This window comes from Emiliania huxleyi (genome assembly GCF_000372725.1).
Source record: "Emiliania huxleyi CCMP1516 unplaced genomic scaffold EMIHUscaffold_7, whole genome shotgun sequence".
Taxonomy (NCBI): domain Eukaryota; phylum Haptophyta; order Isochrysidales; family Noelaerhabdaceae; genus Emiliania; species Emiliania huxleyi.
Genome location: NW_005196756.1, coordinates 381,860 through 400,533, shown reverse-complemented (window position 1 = coordinate 400,533; position 18,674 = coordinate 381,860). Strand labels below are relative to the sequence as shown.

At 67.0% G+C, this 18,674-nt stretch overlaps 5 protein-coding genes across 5 annotated transcripts; 1 reads left to right on the top strand and 4 right to left on the bottom strand.

Moving 5' to 3' along the window:
* Positions 1 to 1,193: 1,193 nt before the first annotated feature.
* Positions 1,194 to 6,908, bottom strand: EMIHUDRAFT_197822 (hypothetical protein; the record flags this gene model as incomplete). The annotated part of the gene is made up of 12 exons (XM_005761791.1): positions 1,194 to 1,221; positions 1,315 to 1,448; positions 1,536 to 1,616; positions 1,725 to 1,889; positions 2,004 to 3,149; positions 3,251 to 4,960; positions 5,048 to 5,263; positions 5,342 to 5,533; positions 5,806 to 5,889; positions 6,013 to 6,096; positions 6,673 to 6,700; positions 6,886 to 6,908. The coding sequence occupies 12 exons, from the start codon at positions 6,906 to 6,908 to the stop codon at positions 1,194 to 1,196; spliced, it is 3,891 nt and encodes a 1,296-aa protein (XP_005761848.1).
* Positions 6,909 to 7,336: 428 nt separating this feature from the next.
* EMIHUDRAFT_197821 (hypothetical protein) lies at positions 7,337 to 12,674 on the bottom strand (the record flags this gene model as incomplete). Its single annotated transcript, XM_005761790.1, has 3 exons — positions 7,337 to 7,462; positions 7,595 to 7,834; positions 12,669 to 12,674. The coding sequence occupies 3 exons, from the start codon at positions 12,672 to 12,674 to the stop codon at positions 7,337 to 7,339; spliced, it is 372 nt and encodes a 123-aa protein (XP_005761847.1).
* Positions 12,675 to 12,698: 24 nt separating this feature from the next.
* On the bottom strand, positions 12,699 to 13,661 carry EMIHUDRAFT_197820 (hypothetical protein; the record flags this gene model as incomplete). Its single annotated transcript, XM_005761789.1, has 1 exon — positions 12,699 to 13,661. The coding sequence occupies one exon, from the start codon at positions 13,659 to 13,661 to the stop codon at positions 12,699 to 12,701; it is 963 nt and encodes a 320-aa protein (XP_005761846.1).
* Positions 13,662 to 14,921: 1,260 nt separating this feature from the next.
* On the top strand, positions 14,922 to 16,816 carry EMIHUDRAFT_432834 (hypothetical protein). The gene is made up of 5 exons (XM_005761788.1): positions 14,922 to 14,932; positions 15,207 to 15,403; positions 15,497 to 15,600; positions 15,986 to 16,259; positions 16,314 to 16,816. Exons 2-5 carry the CDS (start codon positions 15,227 to 15,229, stop codon positions 16,542 to 16,544), a joined length of 786 nt encoding a protein of 261 aa, XP_005761845.1. The 5' UTR covers positions 14,922 to 14,932; positions 15,207 to 15,226; the 3' UTR covers positions 16,545 to 16,816.
* Positions 16,817 to 17,182: 366 nt separating this feature from the next.
* EMIHUDRAFT_448353 (hypothetical protein) lies at positions 17,183 to 18,202 on the bottom strand (the record flags this gene model as incomplete). Its single annotated transcript, XM_005761787.1, has 2 exons — positions 17,183 to 17,375; positions 17,555 to 18,202. 2 exons carry the CDS (start codon positions 18,200 to 18,202, stop codon positions 17,268 to 17,270), a joined length of 756 nt encoding a protein of 251 aa, XP_005761844.1. The 3' UTR covers positions 17,183 to 17,267.
* Positions 18,203 to 18,674: the final 472 nt, after the last annotated feature.

Below are 18,674 nucleotides of genomic sequence, written 5' to 3'. Positions count from 1 at the left end.
GTCGCGCCGTGAGGGGGAGTGGCGCGCCACCAGCAGTGGTGGCACTGGACGCGCCAACCCCCCCTGCACGCTAGCGACCAGCGACATCGAGGGGATGGTGACGGACCGCGAGCGAGCGAGGAAGGAGCGCGACTTCGAGCTCGCGGACCAGATTCGGCGGCGGATCCTAGAGTAGCGGAAGACGTGTTCTTGTACTGCAACTAGCACGCGAGAGGACACGCATTCCGCTGTATTCGCCCGTCTTCCGCCGTCTTCCCCCGTCTTCGCCTCCCTCGTATCCGTGCGGTGCTCTGCATGCTCAGCACAACACCTGTTCCCGCCCTGATGTCGGTGTATTCATGACGCATTCCCGCCCTGACCTCGGTGTGTTCATGGCGTAGGCTGCGGATGCGCGAGGAGGGGGTGCGGATCGAGGACCAGGAGCACACGTGGTACACCACCGACGGCCGATCGGGCCGCATCCCGTTGTGGGACGGTGGTGGAGGGGCTGGAGGAGGCAGAGGTGGCGGAGGCAGCGGTGGCCGGCAGGGCCACACGCCCCACGACCGACTTGATGGGCGTCGTGGGGGCGGCCCGGTTTGGGACCGGCGCGGAGGCTATGGCCAAGGAAAGGGAGGCTACGGTGGGGGCCAGCAGCAAAGGTGGGGCCAGCAGCCAGGCGGCGGTGGCGGCTGGGGCGCTGGTCGCGCTTGGGACCCGCGGGCTGGTTGCGGTGGCGGCGGCGGCGCTTCGAGCTACTGACCCTTTCCGGACGGGAACCGTCAAACAACCGGCGGAGGCCAGTAGGAGCACGACTCCCCGCCGCGACGTGAGCTGTTGCCAGTATGTGCGTCTGCTGTCTCGAAAGTGGGGATACCGTCGCGCGGGGGGTCGGAGAGTCTCGCGGACCGGCGGGGGCCGTGTCGCGTGTGTCACTGTCGTCTCAACAGTAGCTAACGTTAGGCCCCGCTTCGACGATTCTGGGTGATTGCAATTCCGGCAGTCGGCTCTCTTCGTCCGATCTCGCCCCGAAATTAGTCGGTCTCGTAGGTCGGTCGGGGTCCCGGGGGTCGATTTTTGGAAGTGAATAGCACGGCATAGAAACTGCAAAACAAGGTGCGTTAGCTCGAAAGAAACACATAGGCACCCACATGGGTTGCCATCCCTCAACACAAGTGGCCCACGGTTCACATTCACACACCCGGCCGCACCGCTCACGCACGCAAATGGCTCTCGCACCACCTCAACACACGCGCACGGGGGCGGAGGACGCGCGCTAGTCACTCCTCCTCGCCCTCCTCGCCCTCCTCCGCCTCCTCCGCCTCCAGCTCAGACGCCGCATCGAGCTCCGCCTCGTACGCGTCGATCAAGTCGTCATGGATCTGTGACTCTGGCTCCCACGTCGAGACGTCGGGCGGGTACCCCTTCCAGAGGATCAAGTAGTACGTCATCTCGACCCGCTTCTTGCCCTGTGAGGCGAGAAGAGAGGTGGTCGGGCACGTGAGCGATGGAGTGGCAATAAGCAAGGGCAGGTGCGAGTGTGAGGGCGCAAGCACCTTGCCGACCGTCTCCACCTTGCTGTCGAGAATGCGCTCGATGTCAAACTTCTCACTCGCCTCCCACTGCCAGCCGTTGAGCTCACGCAGATCGACCCTCTTCCTCTTCTTCTTCTTCCCGCCGCCGCCGCCGCCGCCGCCGCCGCCGCCCTCTTCGCCCGCCACCCGCCGCTGCCGCACCTTCCGCACCACGCCGTCGCCGTCGCACCCCGAGTCGCCGTCCTCGAGGTCGTTCGCCTCGACGCCATGCGCGGCGAAGAGGAGGTTCTGCAGCTGCGTGCAATAGTCCGCGCGGTTTGCCTGCGTGACGGTGAAGCCCGTCTTCCCCGCCAGCTTGAAGGCCTTGAGCTGGTCCTACAACAAACGAGAGCCGTGAGTAGTGGGGCACTAGTATACCGCTCAGCAGCGTCCGAGAAGCGCCTGCAAGCCGGCGATCGCCAGCTTCTTCAGCTCTGAGTAGCGCCGCACGAGCGGCAGCTGCGCGATGCGCGCGTTCTCGGCCGCCTTGGCCGCCTTGCGCGCCTTCTTGCTGCCCAGCTTCTCGTCGCGCTCGGCGCGCTTTGCGCGGCCCGCCGCGACCAGCTGCGCCTTGAGCGTAACGCGTCTCGCCCGCCCCGCCGCCTTTCGGCACGCCGCAAGCATGGTCTCGGCGACCTTGAGCCCGCCGCGCTCATCGATCTCGCCCGTCAGCCAGCCGGCTTGGTTGTTATAACGCCCGAGCGAGTCGCCGGCGCGCGACTCATTGCGCTGCCGCTTGTGCCGGTCGTCGCTGACGCGGCCGACGGCGTGCAGCCGCTCAACCGGCGTGCTCGTCGCCTGCAGCGCGTCGTACTTTGCGCGCAGCGCCGGGGTGATGTTCGCCGAGCACAGCTTGCCGGTCTTGGTGATCGAGCCGTTCGTGGCGACGAGGCCCGCCGGCATCCACTCCGCAGCGTGGTTGCAGACCGCCCGGGACATCGCGCCGAATGCCGCCGTCAGCAAGCGCGTCACCATCGGGTCGTCGGCCGCTGCGGCGCGAATGCGCACCATATCGAGGCGATGGCGCTCGGCGCGGCGCGCCTGCGTTGGAGTTGGCGCGGTAGCGGCGGTGGCGGCCGCCGAAACGTCGCCGAGCTGCAGCTTGAGCGAGCCGTCGACGATGCCCGCGGGCGACGCGGCGGCCGCCTCAAAAAACGCGTGCGCCGCCGGCCACACGCGCGGGAGCACGTCGAGGACGTGCTTGTCCGCGGCTGGCTTGACCGCGCGGATCAGCGGCCAAAACACCGCGTCGCAGATCAGCGCCATGGCGCGCACCCCCGCCATGCAGGGCGGCGAGCGCGCGCCGGTGAGGATAGACTTGCGCAGCTTGCCGCCGCCGGCAGCCTTGAGCATCTCATCCTCGTCGAGGTAGGTCAGCATGGAGATGTCGTGCTCAGTGAGCAGCCGCTCCGTCGGCGCCGCGTCGAGGTAGAAGACGTACGCGCGCGAGCCGCAGATCGCGAGCACGTCCTCCACGTGCCCCACGAGATGCTCGAGCTGCTCCTCGAGGTCTGCCAGCCGCGCCTCCATCCACTCCTGCAACTTGCGGCCGATGGCGTAGCCCTTGGTCGAGCAGAGCGCGACGTACTTGCTCACCTACGCGTGCGGCGCGGGGGGGTGCGGGATTGGCGCGCGAGTGGGAGTGATCTGCGGTGCGGGGTCGGGGCTGACGGTGCCTGGTAGATGAGCGCGCAGACAGGCGAGCTGAACCAGCCGACGCAGGTCCGCATCGCCTTGATCTTGTCGGCGTGCGCCGCGGCCTGCTCGTCGGTGAAGTTCATCAGCTCGCGCAGGATGGCGTCCATCGCCTTGCGCCCCTCCTCGAGGATGTTGACGAGCGCGTGCTCCGCACAGGTCGGGTCGTCGTCGCCCTCGCCCAGCCCGAGGACCAGCCGCGCAGCGAGCCGCGCCGTAGACGCCCGGTCGTTGCACGCGCACGTGGGGAGGAAGCGGCGCAGCAGCTCCGCCGCGCGCGCATCCGCGAGGCCGGCCTCCTCCATGAGCTTGATGACCTCCTCGATCGACTCGTGGTACGCCGACGCCTGCGCCTCGGCGGTCTTGCTCGAGGCCGTCGACAAATCGAGGGCGCGCAGCTCGAGTTTGCCGTTGACGCGCCGCGAGAGGACGGTGCCGATGCGCTCCATCTGCTGCGCCTCGGCGCCGTCGGCGATGTAGCAGCACGAGGACTCATCCGAGTTCATGAACTCCAGCAGCCACTGGCCGATCTGGAGCTTGTTGAGCTCGTAGGAGACGCCCGCCAGCTCCTTGCAGTGCGTCGCCTGCGGCGTCTCTGGCAGCCGCTTGACGACGGAGGTGCGCTTGCCGTCCACGATCGGGCCGGGGACCTTGATCTCGCGGTACGGCAGCTTGACCCCCAAGAGCCGCGCGAAGATCGGGAACAGCTTCGGGATCTTCTGCCGCGCGATGCCGAGGTGCATCACCGAGATGCACGCGAGCTCCGTCTCGGCGTTGAAGTGGTTGCCCAGCTTGAAGCGCGCCTTGGTGGGCTCGGCGATGGCCTTGAACTTAGCGGCCTCGGCCTGCGCCGCCTCAAGCTCGGCCTGCAGCTTGGCGCACTGCGCCTCCACCGCCTCCAGCTTCTCTGCCGTCGCGTCTCCGCGCCACAAGCTCGCGCGGGCCGCCCGCTCCTCCGAGAGCAGCCGCTGCGACACCGCCAGGTTGCGCTCGACGAGGTTCACGTCGGAGAGCTTGCGCTGCGTCACCTTGCGCCGCGCACTGAGCTCGGTGATGCGCCGCGTGCTCGCCTGCAGCTGCTCGAGCAGCCCCGAGACGCGCATCGAGCGCAGCGCGTCGAGCTGGTCCTCTAGCTGCGCGAAGAGGCCGTGCAGCTGCGCCGCCTCCTCACACGCGTCGTCCCGCTGCGCCTCGGCGACCTTGGCGCGCCGCTCGGCCTCTGAGGCGATGGAGCCAAAGTGCGCCGCGGCCTCCTTCTCCTGGCTGCGGCACCGCAGCTCCGCCGCAGTCTCGGCCTCGCGCGCCGCCGCCTTGAGCCGCCGCACCTCCGTGCAGAGCCGCCCAGTCTCCTGCCGCTCCGCCTGCAGCGCTGCGTCGAGCTTCGCGTACGCCGCAGCGGAGCGCCGCCGCTCGTCGGCGAGCGCGGCGTCGACGGCGGCCTGCTGGCGGCGCGCCGCCAGCTCGAGCTCGACACGCCGCTCGTCGGCGAGCGCCTCGCTCAGCTGCCGCCGCCGCCGCTCATAGTTGAGGAGCAGCGACACCTGCCGGAGCTGCGACGTGCCGCGCCCACGCGGCGGAGGCGCGCCGCGCACCTCGGCGGCGATCAAGCCGAGGACGTCGCGGCAGCCCTCCAAGAGGTGGACGGCGCTGTCGGCGCCGAGGCGCGGGTGCAAACCCTCGGCAAACGCGCGCAGCTGCGCCGTCACGTCGAGCTCGGCATCGAGCGAGGACGCGCCGCCGCCGCCGTCGCCGCCGCCGCCGCCCGTGTCGGCCGCGTCCGAAAGGGTCTGGAGAGGAACGTGCGCCTGCCGCACGAGTTGGTCGAGTTCGCGGTCGGCCTCCGCCGGGTCCTTCCGGCGAGAAACGGCCGTCGAGCGCCGCTTAAGCGCGCGCTCCACGTCCGCCTTGTACGCGGTCATCCGGCGCTTGTACTTCACGAAGTTCGCCTTGGTCTCCGGCGTGGCCAGCGCCGGGAGCGCCCGCGTCGGCGCGAGCGACTCGTGCCCGGCCATCGCCTCGACCCACCTGGTAAAGATGAGACCCGCATCGCCGGCGCCGCCCCCGCCGCTGGCATATTTGCCGGCCAGGCCGACGAGGGCGTAGGCGTCGATGAGGAGCAGGCCGCCCACGGGCCTCGCCAGGGCCGCGGCGGGCCCTGGCGACCCCTCGAGGGACGCCAGGGTGGACAGGGCCTCTGCCCTAGCAGGTTCTGAAAAGAGAGCGGTCGCCTCGCCGATGCCGCGGAGCTTCTCCTTGGAGGTGTGGAGGTCCTCAGGGGTCGCGACCTGCGCATGGCTCGTCGGGAATGGTCACCAGCGTCGTGTGCGACCTCTCTCCGGAGGCGTGCGACCGAAGGGAGAGCTGTGAGGCGAGGCTGAAGTCACAGCTGAAGCAACTGGATTTCAGTTGCTGACAGTTGTGGGCGATCCCGCGCGAACTGACGGCAGGTAAGCCGGCAGGTGGGGGGCGGGGGTGTGCCGGGTGGATCCCCAAGCGGGCGAGCCGGGCCCATGCATAGTTCGCGCGCGGGGGGCGCGCGAGCATGGGAAAGACGCACCTCCATCGTGCTTGCTACCGGCGCTTTTTTGGCCGTTGGCACCATCGTTGATGACTTGATTGCGCGGGAGTCGAATCCCAAAACCTCTCCGCTCGAGAGGGAATTTAATTGTTTTGGGGGATTCCGACCGACCTAGCGTCTCGTATCCTTGGGCAAGGGATGCGGAGGCCCCCCACCCCGGGCGTCTACGTGGAACTGGCGGCGTACATGGATTGGATTTGTCGCCGCCGCACAAATGAAGCGATCGCGCAGAATGCGCTGCCGCGGCTGCCGCGAAGGTTCAGGGGTGCCCTTAGTGATAATTCATCCGACGGAAACGACTAACGAGGCGATGGCACCTGTGATTCGGGGAGGGGGGAGGGGGGGGGGGGGGGAAGGATTTGGTTCTAAGAAGGGAGGGGCAATACGCAGGGAAGGGTCACCGTTTGAGCAAGCGAGGGCTGTGGCGCCGACGGCGGCACCCTTGTACGGGGCTGTGAGGGGAGCGGCGGCGAGAAGGGGGGCGGCGGCGACGCAGGCGAGCCGCGCGCGCGCGCGACTGAAGGACGCGCTCGCGGCGTGGAGAAGGAGAACGGCGGCGGCGGCGAGGCGCAAAAAGGGGGCGGCGGAAGTGGGGGCGACGGCGGCGGCGGCGTGAACGGCGGCGCGCGCACGGCCGGCGACGAAATCGACGTCGGGAAGGGGCGGGGTTGCATGGCGGGGGCGGGCGCGCGCTCATATGTCGTGCTTTCGCGTTGGCACTCCACATCCTCCTCGGCGACCTGCGCGCGCGGGAACGGCAGGGGTCATGTCGCGCGCACCGGGCGGCGCCGTGCTCGCAGCAGCCGGGATCGCGGCAGAGGATGGTGGAGAGCTCTACCCGTGCACCTGCCCAGCGAGGAGCTCGACGCTGCTCCTGGCAGGCGAGGCAGGGATCTCGGCGACGTTGGAGAGCGGGCGCACGAGGTCGTGGGCGACGCCCGTCCGCAGCTGACACGTCGTGGTGACGATGACGGGGCGAGGAGCAACATATATCATGGTGCTTGGTGGAGAGGAGCGGCACGGCCCCTCGAGAGGAGGAGAGAGGAAAGGTGGGGCCACATGGCGCGGCACGCGTTTTTCATGTATCAGGGCTTGAAGGTGGACCTCCAAGAATTCTTTGATGCGCGAAGTTACTTCTTCCTGCGAAGTGCGATTGCCCGCCCAAAAAATTGATTCTTCATGTACACTCCGGCGATCTTCTCTCGAGGCCAAAATGTGTCTTCGCCGCCGCGCCGCCTGCGCCTCGCCGCCTCCACCACCGCCGCTGCTCCCTCGCCGAACACGCCGCCGCCCGCCCGCCTCTCCTCGACCTCCCCACGGAGCTCCTCGCGCGCGCCCTCTCTCGCTGCGACCCCGGCGCTAAAGAAATAGTGGCTGTCATGGTGGCTGTACGAGCAGCTCTCACGTGCGACGTACAGTCTGTCCTTAACTCTCACTCAGTCTAGCCACGTGGCGGACAGATCGTGATCCACGGGATACTATCCCGAGAGCCACCCGAGCAGCTCTCACGTCACGAGCGCTGCTGCTCGGCTGCATCCGCGGCCATCCTGGCAGCGGTCGCCTTGGCCTTCGAAGCAGCCGCAACAGCAGCGCTCGCCTCTGCAGCGGCCGTCGCGTCCGCGAGCGCCGCGTTGGCCTTCTCCAGCGCTGCGACGATCTCCGCCTGCGCCTGCGCCGCCGCCGCCCGAGCCGCCTCTGCCGCCGCCGCCGCCTCCTCGTCCGCCTCCGCCTCCTCCTCCGCCTCGTCCGCCTCCGCGTCCAAGCGCACCGCCTCGGCCACCTCTGCCGACGCCGCTGCCTGGCTCTCCGCCGTGATGCCGAACCGGATCCTCTCCTCGTGACACTTCTCGAGAAGCCTGATCATTCTCTCCTCCTCGGCCTTCTTCGCAGCCTCGGCTGCGTTCGCCTCCAACGGCGCCTCATCACCCTCCGCCGGCGCCTCGGACTCCTGCGACGGCCCAGCCGCGCCGCTCCCGCCGCCCTTTTTCTTCTTCTTGCCCTTCTTGCCCTTGGCGCGCTTCTCCGCTTCGACCTCCGCCAGTAGCTCGTCAGCGTGCCGCGCCGCCTCCTTCTCCTCCGCCGCCCTCCGCGCCGCCCTCTCCGCCGCCCCCGCAGCCCACGCCGCCTCCTTCGCCGCCTTCTCGGCCGCCGCCTTGGCCGCCGCGTGCTCCTCGAGGGCGCGCACGCACTCGGCGTGGCCCTTCGCCTTGGCGTACTGCAGCGCCGTCATGCCGCTAGAACGCAGCGTCATGTCTGCGCCCGCCCGCAGCAAGCGAAGCATCACGGCGGGATGGCCGTTGACGGCGGCGAGAATCAGGGCGGTGTCGCCGTCATTGTCCTGGAAGTCGATCTCTGCGCCGTACCGGATCAGCATGTCTACAACCCGCTCGTGGCCTCCATCGGCGGCCTCGATCAGCGCTGTGCTGCCAACCTTGTTTCGCTGATTGATCTCTGCGCCGTGCCGCAGTGCCAGCTCGACCAGCTTCTCGTAGCCGTTCGTGGCGGCAAGACCCAACACGGTACTGCCGTTGCTGGTCGGCAACGAGACATCCGCGCCGCGCTGGAGAAGCGCCTCGGCCAGCCCCTCGTGGCCATAGGCCATTGCGAGCATCAGCAGCGTCATGCCGCTCGCACGAGAGCCGCTCTCAAAGGTGTACTCAAAGGTCGCGTCGACCCGCCCGCCGCCGTCGAGCCACTCCAGCACCGCCGCCTCCTCGCCTCGCCGAGCCGCTAGCACGACCTCCTCTGGCACCGTCTCGCTGCCCGGCGCGGTCTCTGCGCCGCCCTCGCCGCTCAAAGCAGAGGCCGCAGCACTGGCGCCCGCCGCCGCCGCGCCTGCGGGTGCGTCTCCCGCCCCTGCGCCGCCCGCCTCGGCCGACGCCGCCTCGCGCCGGCCCGCCACCTCCCCGAGATACGTCCTGAAGGCCTCGTAGCACTCGGTGTGGCCCTTCTCCTTGGCAATCTGCAGCGCTGTCGCACCGACCAACGTGCGCAGCTTCATGTCTGCGCCCGCCCGCAACAAGCGGAGCACCACGGCGGGATGGTTGCCGAGGGCGGCGAACATCAGAGCGGTGTCGCCGTTGTTGGCCTGCAGGTTGATCTCTGTGCCGTGCCGGATCAGCGTGTCGACCACCCGCTCGTAGCCTTTGTAGGCGGCCTGCATCAGCGCAGTGTTGCCAACCCTGTTTGGCTGGTCGACCTCCGCGCCGTGCCGCAATGACAGCTCGACCAGCTTCTTGTGGCCGTTCACGGCGGCGAGACCCAGCGCATAGCAGCTGCCATCGCTGGTCTGCAAAGAGACATCCGCGCCGCGCCGCAGAAGTGCCTCGGCCAGCTCCGCGTGGCCATTGGCCATCGCGACCATCAGAAACGTCACGCCGCTCTCACGAGAGCCGTCACCATAGGTGTGCTCGAACGTCACGTCCACCCACCCGCCGCCGTCAAACCACGACAGCACCGCTCCCACTTGGCCATCCGTGGCGGCCTTCCGAATGCTTGCAGGGACGTCGCCGCCGCCCTCCGCGAACGGCGAAGGCGGCGTGCCCGCAACGGTGGACATTGTCCAGGGTTCGGGTCCAATGAAGCTCGGGTTACAATGTTCCGCAAGGCCGCTCGAATTGGCCGCCTTCATCGAGATTGGAGAGGACAGCTTGCTGCTGCGGCGCGGGAGGCGGGGGAGGCGGCGAGGGGGCAGGAGGCTGCTGCGGCGCGGGAGGCGGGGGAGGCGGCGAGGGGGCAGGAGGCTGCTGCGGCGCGGGAGGCGGGGGAGGCGGCTGCGGCGGGGGAGGCGGCGAGGGGGCAGGAGGCGGCCGGCGAGGTCAATGGCCTTCTCCGCTGGCTCAGGGTCGTAGATGGCCGAGGTAGCGCCCCACCGTGGACTCGCGCGGAGGCCGTATCTCCCCTCGGGATCCCTTCCACCCTGACAGAGTTGGAGTAGCTCTCCGCGGGCTGTGCGAACAAAAGTCAAAACCCCCCACGTGCGTCGTCACGTGTGTATATGCTTCGCGGCTCACCTCAGTTGTTTCGTATAGCATCTCTCGTTGTCAGTGAGAGAGCTACCGTGTCGTGTTAAAACTTTGCGCTCGGCGTATACACACCTAGCGTGTATACACTGGCCGTGGGGGTGCTGGGGGGAGCGGGAGGCGTGCTGCACCTCTCGACCCCATTTCGATTTTCGTCCTGCATGCTGCGGTGTCTGTCTCCACACGCTCACGCGCGCCACAGGCACAGCTCGCAGAGCGTGCCGCCCCCCCCCCGGGGGGGGGGGGCCTTTTTGTTGTTTTCGGTCCCCTTTTTGTGCTGCTCACGTAAACGCACTACCCAGCTCACTGTAGAGATCTCTCTTCTGTCTTGGCGCGCTTCACAGGGTTGTCGGATGCCAGGCCGATCGAAGGCTGGCTCAGCCGGGACCGCGTCACAGGCTGCGTCGCTCGCGCTGCCGAAAAAGATCGAGACCGCGGCGGCGAACGGCAAGGCGGGCGTGGTGCAGACGTGGCTCGTCGGGGATGGGCGGGTTGACGCGACGTGCGTGTATCGCGGTGTGAGTGGCTGTACGCTCCTGCTGATCGCCGCCGGACACGGTCACAAGCAGCTGGTCGAGGTTCTGCTGAAGCGGGGCGCGAAGCCGGACGCGCTAAACAGCAACGGCGCGACGGCGCTGACTGCCGCCGCCGTCAACGGCCACGTGCGGGTGGTCGAGACGCTGCTGAAGCACGGCGCAGAGGTCAACCTGCAGGAGAGCGGCGGCTGCACCGCGCTGATGCTGGCCGCCGACCAAGGCCAGGCGCGGGTGGTCGAGCTGCTGCTGCGGCATGGTGTGGAGATCAACTTGCATAGCAGTGACGGCCGCACCGCGCTGATGTTCGCCGCCGCCCAAGGCCACGAGCGCGTGGTCGAGCAGCTTCTGCGGCACGGCGCAGAGGTCAACCTGCAGGAGAGCGGCGGCTGCACCGCGCTGATGCTCGCTGCCTACCAAGGCTACAAGCGGGTGGTCGAGCTGCTGCTGCAGCACGGCGCGGAGATCAACGTTCGGAACATCAACGGATGCACTGCGCTCGCGAGCGCCGCCCTCAATGGCCATTCTGATGTCGTGCTCCGCCTGCTACGCGCGGGAGCAGACATGGCGCTGCGCACTGCGGACGGCAAGACAGCGCTGCAGATCGCCAAAGACGAGGGTCACACCGAGTGCATCGCCGCTGTCAAGACGTTTCTCGGCGAGGTGGCGGCGGAGAGGCGCGAGGCGGCGGCGGTCGAGGCAGGCGGCGCGGGGGCATGCAGCGCTTCGGGCGGCAGCAGCGGGCCTGTTCCCGAGGAGATCGGCGAGGCGGGCGGCGCGGGGGCGGACGGCGATGCCGCCTCGGGCAAGGGGGCGGCGGCGGCGGCACCAACTGCCGCGTCCTCTTCCGGCGGCGTGGAGAGCGGAACGGGCGAGGACGCCGTCCCCGAGGAGGTCGTGGAGGCGGCTTGGCAAGGCGGCGAGGCGGCATTGCTGGCGTGGCTCGACGGCGGCGGGCGGGTGGACGCGGCTTTCACTCATGAGGGTGTGAGCGGCTATGCGCTGCTGATGGTTGCCGCCCTCCACGTCCACGAGTGGCTGGCCGCGGCGCTGCTGCAGCGTGGCGCTTCGGTCGACCTTCAGAACAGCGACGGCTTCACCGCACTGACGTTCGCCGCTTTCAAGGACCGCGAACGGGTGGCCGAGCTGCTGCTGCTTCACGGCGCGGAGATCAACCAGCAGGACAACAACGGCCTCACCGCGCTGATGTGGGCCGCCCATCAGAACCACCCCGCCGCTCTCCACTGCCTGCTGCGGGCGGGCGCCGACACGGAACTGCGCTCGGCGGCTGGCGACACAGCGCTGCAGATTGCCAAGGAGGAGGGCAGCGCCGAGTGCGTGCGCGCCCTTGAGGAGCATGCGGCGGCCCAGAGGGCGGCCGAGGCGGCGGCCGAGAAGGCGGCGAAGGAGGCGGCGTGGGCTGCGGGGGCGGTGGAGAGGGCAGCGGAGCGGGCGGCGGCGGAGGCGGAGGCGGCGCGGCACGCCGAGGAGCTGCTGGCGGAGGTCGAGGCGGAGAAGCGCGGCAAGGGCAAGAAGGGCAAGAAGAAGAAGAAGAAGGGCGGCGGGAGCGGTGGCGCTGGGCCGTCGCAGGAGCACGAGGCGGCGTCAGAGGCAGACGCAGCCAAGCCCGCGAAGCTGGACAGGGAAGGGTTGATCAGGCTTCTCGAGACGCTCCACGAGGAGCGGATTCGGTACGGCATCACGGCGGAGACGTCGGTCGCGGGGTTGGCGGAGGCGTTGGGAGAGGAGGCCGAGGCGGCGGGCGAAGCGAGCGAGGAGGAGGCGACGGAGGCGGGTGAGGAGGCAGCAATGGTGGCAGCGGAGGCGCGCCGGGAGGCGGAAGCCGAGGCCGACGCTCTGGCAGCGGCAGAGGAGGAGGCGGCCGCCGCGGCAGCGGAGGAGGAGGCGGCCGTTGCGACGGCGCAGGCGGCAGCAGCGGCGGATGCAGCAGCGGCAGCAGCGGTGGCGGCAGAGGCGGCGGTCGCTTCCGCCAAGGCGAGGCGCGCGTCAGCGGCCGCGGCGAGGGCCAAGGCGGAGGCGGCCTAGCCGCGCGCAAAAAGGACGCAGTGCACAGTGGCGACCGGGCGGTTTGGGGTGGGGGGTGGGGGGGGGCGAGGGAGGGAACGTACTGGAGGGATTCTCTGGGTCTGCGCGGAGGTCTACACTGACTCCCCTTGTTCGTTTGTGACTCGGTCTCAGAGCTCGGGGCCTCGGGGTGTGCAGCGTACAGTCTTCGGACTTCGCGCACCCCCCCCCCCCCCCCTCCTCGACTGCACTCCCTTTTTACATACATAAAAAGTTCGTATTGACATGGCGGCTATACAATCTCATCGGCGCGTTCAAGAGCGACGTCGATCACGTGCACGCTCTCTCCGACGCCGCACCGGCGGGTTGTCCGCCGCAGCGCAGTGAAGTTGGCTGTGTGCAGGCCGTCGAATGCGGCATCCATGTGCCGCGATGGTCGCGCCAGCTGCGCTCCCACGCGCTCCCTGTGTAGCTGGAGGCGGCGTGGGTCGACGGCCCGTTTCTGCCGAGCGCAGAGGCGGCAGTCGCGGTGCTCCATGCACGACTCGAGCTGCTGGCCATGGCGAGGTGCCCAGCCGCACCAGCGCAACCTCAGGAAGAGGTCGTTGTCCTCCTCGCCCCACCCCCAGTACTCGTTTGAGAAGCCGTTGACCGCCTCGAAGTGGGCGCGCTGCAGGACCAGCACGCCGCCGGCGAAGCTCGACGGGTGCAGCACCCGCGGCGAGGGATGGGGAAACGAGTAATACTCAGCGGTTGCGTTGTCACAGGCTACTCTGCCGCCTCTGCCATTCCGCACGGGGAAACGATCGATGTCGTGAATGGCAAGGTAGTCAAACACCGGTGGCGGCATCCCGCTGCGCTGCAAGACCAGTCCGTCTGTCTCGCCCATCAGCCGCACCGCCGCGTTGACAAGTGCGCCGCGGTTGAAGGGGAGCGCGTCGACTTGGTTGAGGAGGAAGAGGCGGTACTGGACGCCGATCGCCTCAAGGTGGGCGGGTAGTCGCGAGCATAGACTGTGAAGATCACCCACTCGCCCAGCGCCGCGGTACGGCATCAGAACTGCAAGTGTGTGCTCTGGCGTGCTCCGGCCTTCCGCCTGTCGGAGGTGCCTCTGAGTGTTGGTGTCCGCGGCCGCGCTGCACTGTGGCCGAGGAGAGGAAAGGCGAAGGCAGCCTCCTAAGTGGTTGGTCTCATACCAGCTGCAGCCGTTGTCAAGAAAGCGAAAGCCGGCAAAGCATGCTGCACCAGACATCATTTGCACTGAAGGGGGGTGGGCCCGGGGCGGGCTGGCGGCGGGCAGATCTCTCGCACAAAGAATTCTTCTTCTTCGGAGGGCGCCTGGGTCTAAATTTAGTGCGGTGTGAAGTGTTTATGCACTGCATCTTTAGTGCACTTTAGCGCGAATTTAGTGCGATTTTAGCGCAAATTTAGTGCAAATTTAGTGCAAATTTAGCGCAAATTTAGCGCGAGTTCACTGCGACTTTACATCCAGATTTAGCGAGGTTTAGTGCGTCTTTAGTCCAGCCGCGCAGTAGGATCCAGCCGCAGCCCCTCGCTGGGCCTCCCTCCCCCTCTCCCCCTGCAGTTCCCTGCCCACTCGCAAAAGTTCCCCGTCCCATCCCCAACCGAGCGAAGGTTCTTCAGCTGAATATCAGCCTACTCGATAAAAGGTGCTTTCCGGGCTGCTTCTCCGGGCCCGCCGAGCGGCAAAACGTTTGCCAAGCGCGGGGCGTGAACATAACGACTTTACTGCGATGGCAGACACGGCCGAGCAGACGAGGGTGGCGCTGCCGTGGCAGCAGGGAGATGCGAGGGGCACGCTCGACCTGCCGGCGGCGACCAAGGTGGAGGACCTCAAGCTGTGCCTCAACGCGAGCGACTGCGCCGCGGTGATGTTTGACACGGTCATCATCGAGGTGAGGGTCATGAGGGCAGGGGCCAGGCATCTCCTGTGGTGCATTCTTGGCAGCCAAGGAGCAAAGCACGCGGCCCTGGCCAGCTGTGGTGTGGCTGGGAAGCCGTGCTAAAGTTGCGTGCCCGCACTAAAGATGCGGGACCCACACTAAATCTACTGCAGCTGCCCGCACCTAAAGTGAACTAAATGTGGCGCTAAACTGGAGATAAAACACACTAAATATGTGCTAAATATGTGCTAAATATGTGCTAAATATGTACTAAATTTGCGCTAAATTTGCGCTAAAGTCGCACTACACACGCACTCGAACACACACTAAATAGCGCACTAAACTATCACTAAAGTTCATTCACACGCACTAAATTTAGACCCAGGCGCCCTAGAGCAGCAGACCGTCGAGAACTGTCTCGCGAGCACCGCGCATAATTTCTAAGCATCTCTGGGATGACACGCGATCTGTATGTTTGAGATCGCACGATCGAGTTTGAAAAACGGTTCAAGAAACGAAAAAGGAAATTTATTTTGGCATGGAGACGCAGCCAAGAAAGAAAGAAAGACGGATTGCGACAAATTTTTTCCGCCGCATCATCTCGTTGGGTGTTTCCAGCCAGGCGCTCTTGGTCCGCCTTCCCACTGCCCAACTCTCCCTTAGATATTCGCGCCTCCGCCTCCGCCGCACCGCCGACGCACCCCCACCTTTGTGCAGGCTTCCGCACCCGTCTCACCATGGTGTTTTCTGAAGCGGACGAGAAGCGGCTCGAGGCGCTCAAGGTGAGCCTCGAGCAGCCAGGCGCTCTTGGTCCGCCTTCCCACTGCCCAACTCTCCCTTAGATATTCGCGCCTCCGCCTCCGCCGCACCGCCGACGCACCCCCACCTTTGTGCAGGCTTCCGCACCCGTCTCACCATGGTGTTTTCTGAAGCGGACGAGAAGCGGCTCGAGGCGCTCAAGGTGAGCCTCGAGCAGGCGCGCGCAGGCACGCACTCGCGGATCGTGCAGGAGGAGAAGCGGCTCCGGAGCGTGAAGGGGTCCAAGTTTGGAAAGGCGGAGAGCTTACGCGACTTTCGGCTCGCCATTGTGCAGGTGCCGGGCTGGCGGCGGGGCCTGGAGCGCGCGCACACTCGGGCTCTCACGCGCGCCCCTCGCTGAGCGCGCCCCATGCACCGGTCGCGACAGACCACCTTTGAGAAGGCGAAGAGCGAGGCGGAGGACGAGTACCACCGCGAGAAGGGCAACGTGCAGGACAAGTTGGTGCAGGACGTGATCGACCGGCAGCGGAGGAATCCTGCTCCTCCTCCTCCTCCTCCTTCTCCTCCTCCTCCTTCTCCTCCTCCTCCTCCTCCTCCTCCTCCTCCTCCTCCTCCTCCTCCTCCTCCTCCTCCTCCTCCTCCTCCTCCTCCTCCTCCTCCTCCTCCTCCTCCGCCGCCGCCGCCGCCGCCGCCGCCGCCGCCGCCGCCGCCGCCGCCGCCGCCGCCTCGCCCTTCTCGTCCTCGTCATCGCCCTCGCCCTCGTCCTCCTCGCCCTCCTCGCCCTCCTCGCCCTCCTCGCCCTCGCCGCCCTCGCCGCCCTCGCCGCCCTCGCCGTCCTCCCGCCCAATGACCACCTCCTCCCGCCCAAGGACCACCTCCTCCCGCCCAATGACCACCTCCTCCCGCCCGACCTCAGGCACACTAAGGTGGAGGCGCCGGAGCTGCGAGCCGTGACGCGCAAGATGCGCAATGCGCGCGGCGAGGCCGTGTCGGCGCCAGCCACTGCCAAGGGCAAGCGCGAGGCCAAGATGGCCGCGGCCGCCATCCCACTGCGGCAGGGCGACGTGGAGGAAGACTTTGAGGCCATGGCGACGGCGGTGCACAACCTCGCTCCTCACCTCGAGATCGATCTCGAGATCGAGGTGGCGCCCAGCAAGCGCGGGAGGCCGGTCGAGCCGGTGCGGTCGAGGGGCATGCCCGAGCCGAGCGGCCCCAAGCGCAAGCGCGCCGACTTTGACTTCAAGGGCAAATCGCGCGCCGAGGTGTCGGGCGCGCGCATCACGGTGTGGTACGAGGAGGAGCTCAATGGCCGCAAGGTGGACGTGCCTTACCAGGGGGTGGTCAACAGCTGCGATCCGCGCGAGGGCCTGTACGTCAAGTTCGAGGGCTCGCCCGAGGAGATGCTCATCACGAACGAGGACGACTGGCGCTGGGGCGCGCACTCGCGCAAGCCGCCCGAGAGTTCGCGGAAGTGAGGACGATTCGGAGGGGGTGGCACACTGCGATACGACATACCGGTACACATCCACACATCCACACATCCTGCTCTCTAACCTTGTCACCGATCTGCGGCACATACGGCTCTGACCTCTGTGGTCTGTGTGCTACGCTTGTGCGGACACGGTCGCACCGCACCCTCACATTTTGGGGGACCGTCGGGTGAGCTATTAGGGCATCCCTCGGGTGTGGTGTGGAGAGTGGAGCGGTCAAGTGACGAGCGGTGACCTTATAGATAGCTTAGAGGAACACCAAAAAATACCGCTGCGAGAAAGCACGCGCGCTAGCCGCTACGGCTTTATTCCATATTCGCGCGACGCGACGTGTGACGTGAAACTAAAGCCGTAAAGCCGTGCGGCTCTAAAGTATATATCCAATATCGCGCGTGGACCGTTTTCGGACCGAAATCCGAATGGACGTGACGCCTCGGCCTCGGACCTCGGACCCCCGCCGCCGCTTCCCCCTTGCCCCTAATGCCGTGTAATGGATGGTCCACCCTAAAGCCCTACTCCCTAAGTCTACGGCTTTCGATTATTGAGTGTACGGAGCTGCTAGATGAAAAGACGGCAGAAGCAGTGGCACGCAGCAGGCGTGCGCCCGGGCAGGGCTTCGTCACTCTTTGAAGTTTGATTCAAAAGTGTCCGGGAGCGCGACCGTGTGGAGAAGCCGGAGCAGATAAACTCGTGTACATGCATTCGATTCTAGTACGGGCGGAACTTGCGGTCGGCGCGCAGCTTTGCGACGCGAGCCTTGTCCGCCTCGAACTGCTCCCGTAGCGCCAGCAGCTTGTCGCGCTTGCGCTCGTGTGCCTGTGCGGAGGGGCAAGGCAAGTGGATCGCGGTCGGAAGATGCGATAGAGGGGGAACATGCTGCGGGCCCGGGCGCCTGGAACTGATAAAAGTCGAGGTTCGCCTCGGCGCGGTTCCGCTTGGCGCGCCTACGAGCCAGAGCGCCCCCAATCAGAGGCGCGAGTCTCTCTGCGGCCAACGATTCGGGAGGCAACGCGCTTGGCGGCGCGCGCGGCGGTGGCTGCGTCCGAGGCGGCACCCATCGAGACGGTGCCGTCGCTCGCGACGCTCCTCCCCTTTGCCTTGCGAGTCACCAGCACGAAGCCGTCCTCGTCCATCGCTCCGTGCGCGCTCTCCGCCGCGCGTGCGCGCGACGCCTCGTCCGCCTCAAATTGCTGCAGGAATGCAGCGACCGATGCACCGAGAGTCTCGCGATCCTCGGGCGCGTCGCCCAAAGTGCCGCCCACGCTGGACGCGCCTCCTCCCCCCCCTCCCGCGGAGAGCGGAATGGCGCGGTCGCATTTGAGGCACTTGCGGAGCGCCGGGGCCGCCGCAAAGACGACATGCGCTTGCTGGCTGCGGCGAGGAGAGGCAGCGACACCGCCCGCCGCGTCCATATGCACCGCGTCGACGGGACCAAACGCCTCGAGCGCCGAGCGGAGCGCGGATCCCGTCGCCGACAGCGGCAGGTTGGCAAGGAACAAAGTGCGGCCAGCAGGCCGCTCGGCGTCTGCGGCTCGCGAGGCGTGCGCGCGAGCAAAGACGACGGTGGCGAAATGGCGATCCTTCTGCCGGAACAGGAGCCGCGCGTAAGGCAAGTCCTTTGCCTTCTTGCCCTGTATCGACATCCACCGGAGAGCGCGTCGCTCTGCGAAAAAGAATTACATATTCACCGCAGAAAGAACTGTACAACGAAACTCCCTCCACGACCCTGGGCACATTACTGGCAAAAAGAATAACGCCAAGGCAGCAGCCTGCCCTTCACACAGCACGAGACTGGCGCGCAGTGGCACGCAAAAAGAATTTAGTTCGCTGTCGCACAACACAAACAAACAAAAGTGTTAGAGTTGTTTGGTATTGCTAAAAATCTCACAACACAAGGACTTGCAGGGGGAGTCCACCGTGCTGCGAACCTGTCGCTGTCCCTTTTGTCAGTAGCAGGAGAACTAGGAGAGCGCAACCAGTAGGAGGCCCGCGCCTGCCCCCGCCCGTGCCGCCGGGTGCAACTTTGTCCTATACGAGAGGGGAATCCCTGGGACCCTGTCGTGTGGGTGAACCCTGCCCAGCCCCCCTCCGTGTCGCGATGCGCTCCCCGCTCCC

Coding starts and splice junctions, on each gene's coding strand:
- EMIHUDRAFT_432834 (XM_005761788.1), top strand. CDS start 15,227: ATGGTGTTTTCTGAAGCGGACGAGAAGCGGCTCGAGGCGCTCAAGGTG. Junction 15,601..15,985: donor GTGATCGACCGGCAGCGGAG/GAATCCTGCTCC, acceptor GCCCGACCTCAG/GCACACTAAGGTGGAGGCGC. Junction 16,260..16,313: donor TCGAGCCGGTGCGGTCGAGG/GGCATGCCCGAG, acceptor TTTGACTTCAAG/GGCAAATCGCGCGCCGAGGT.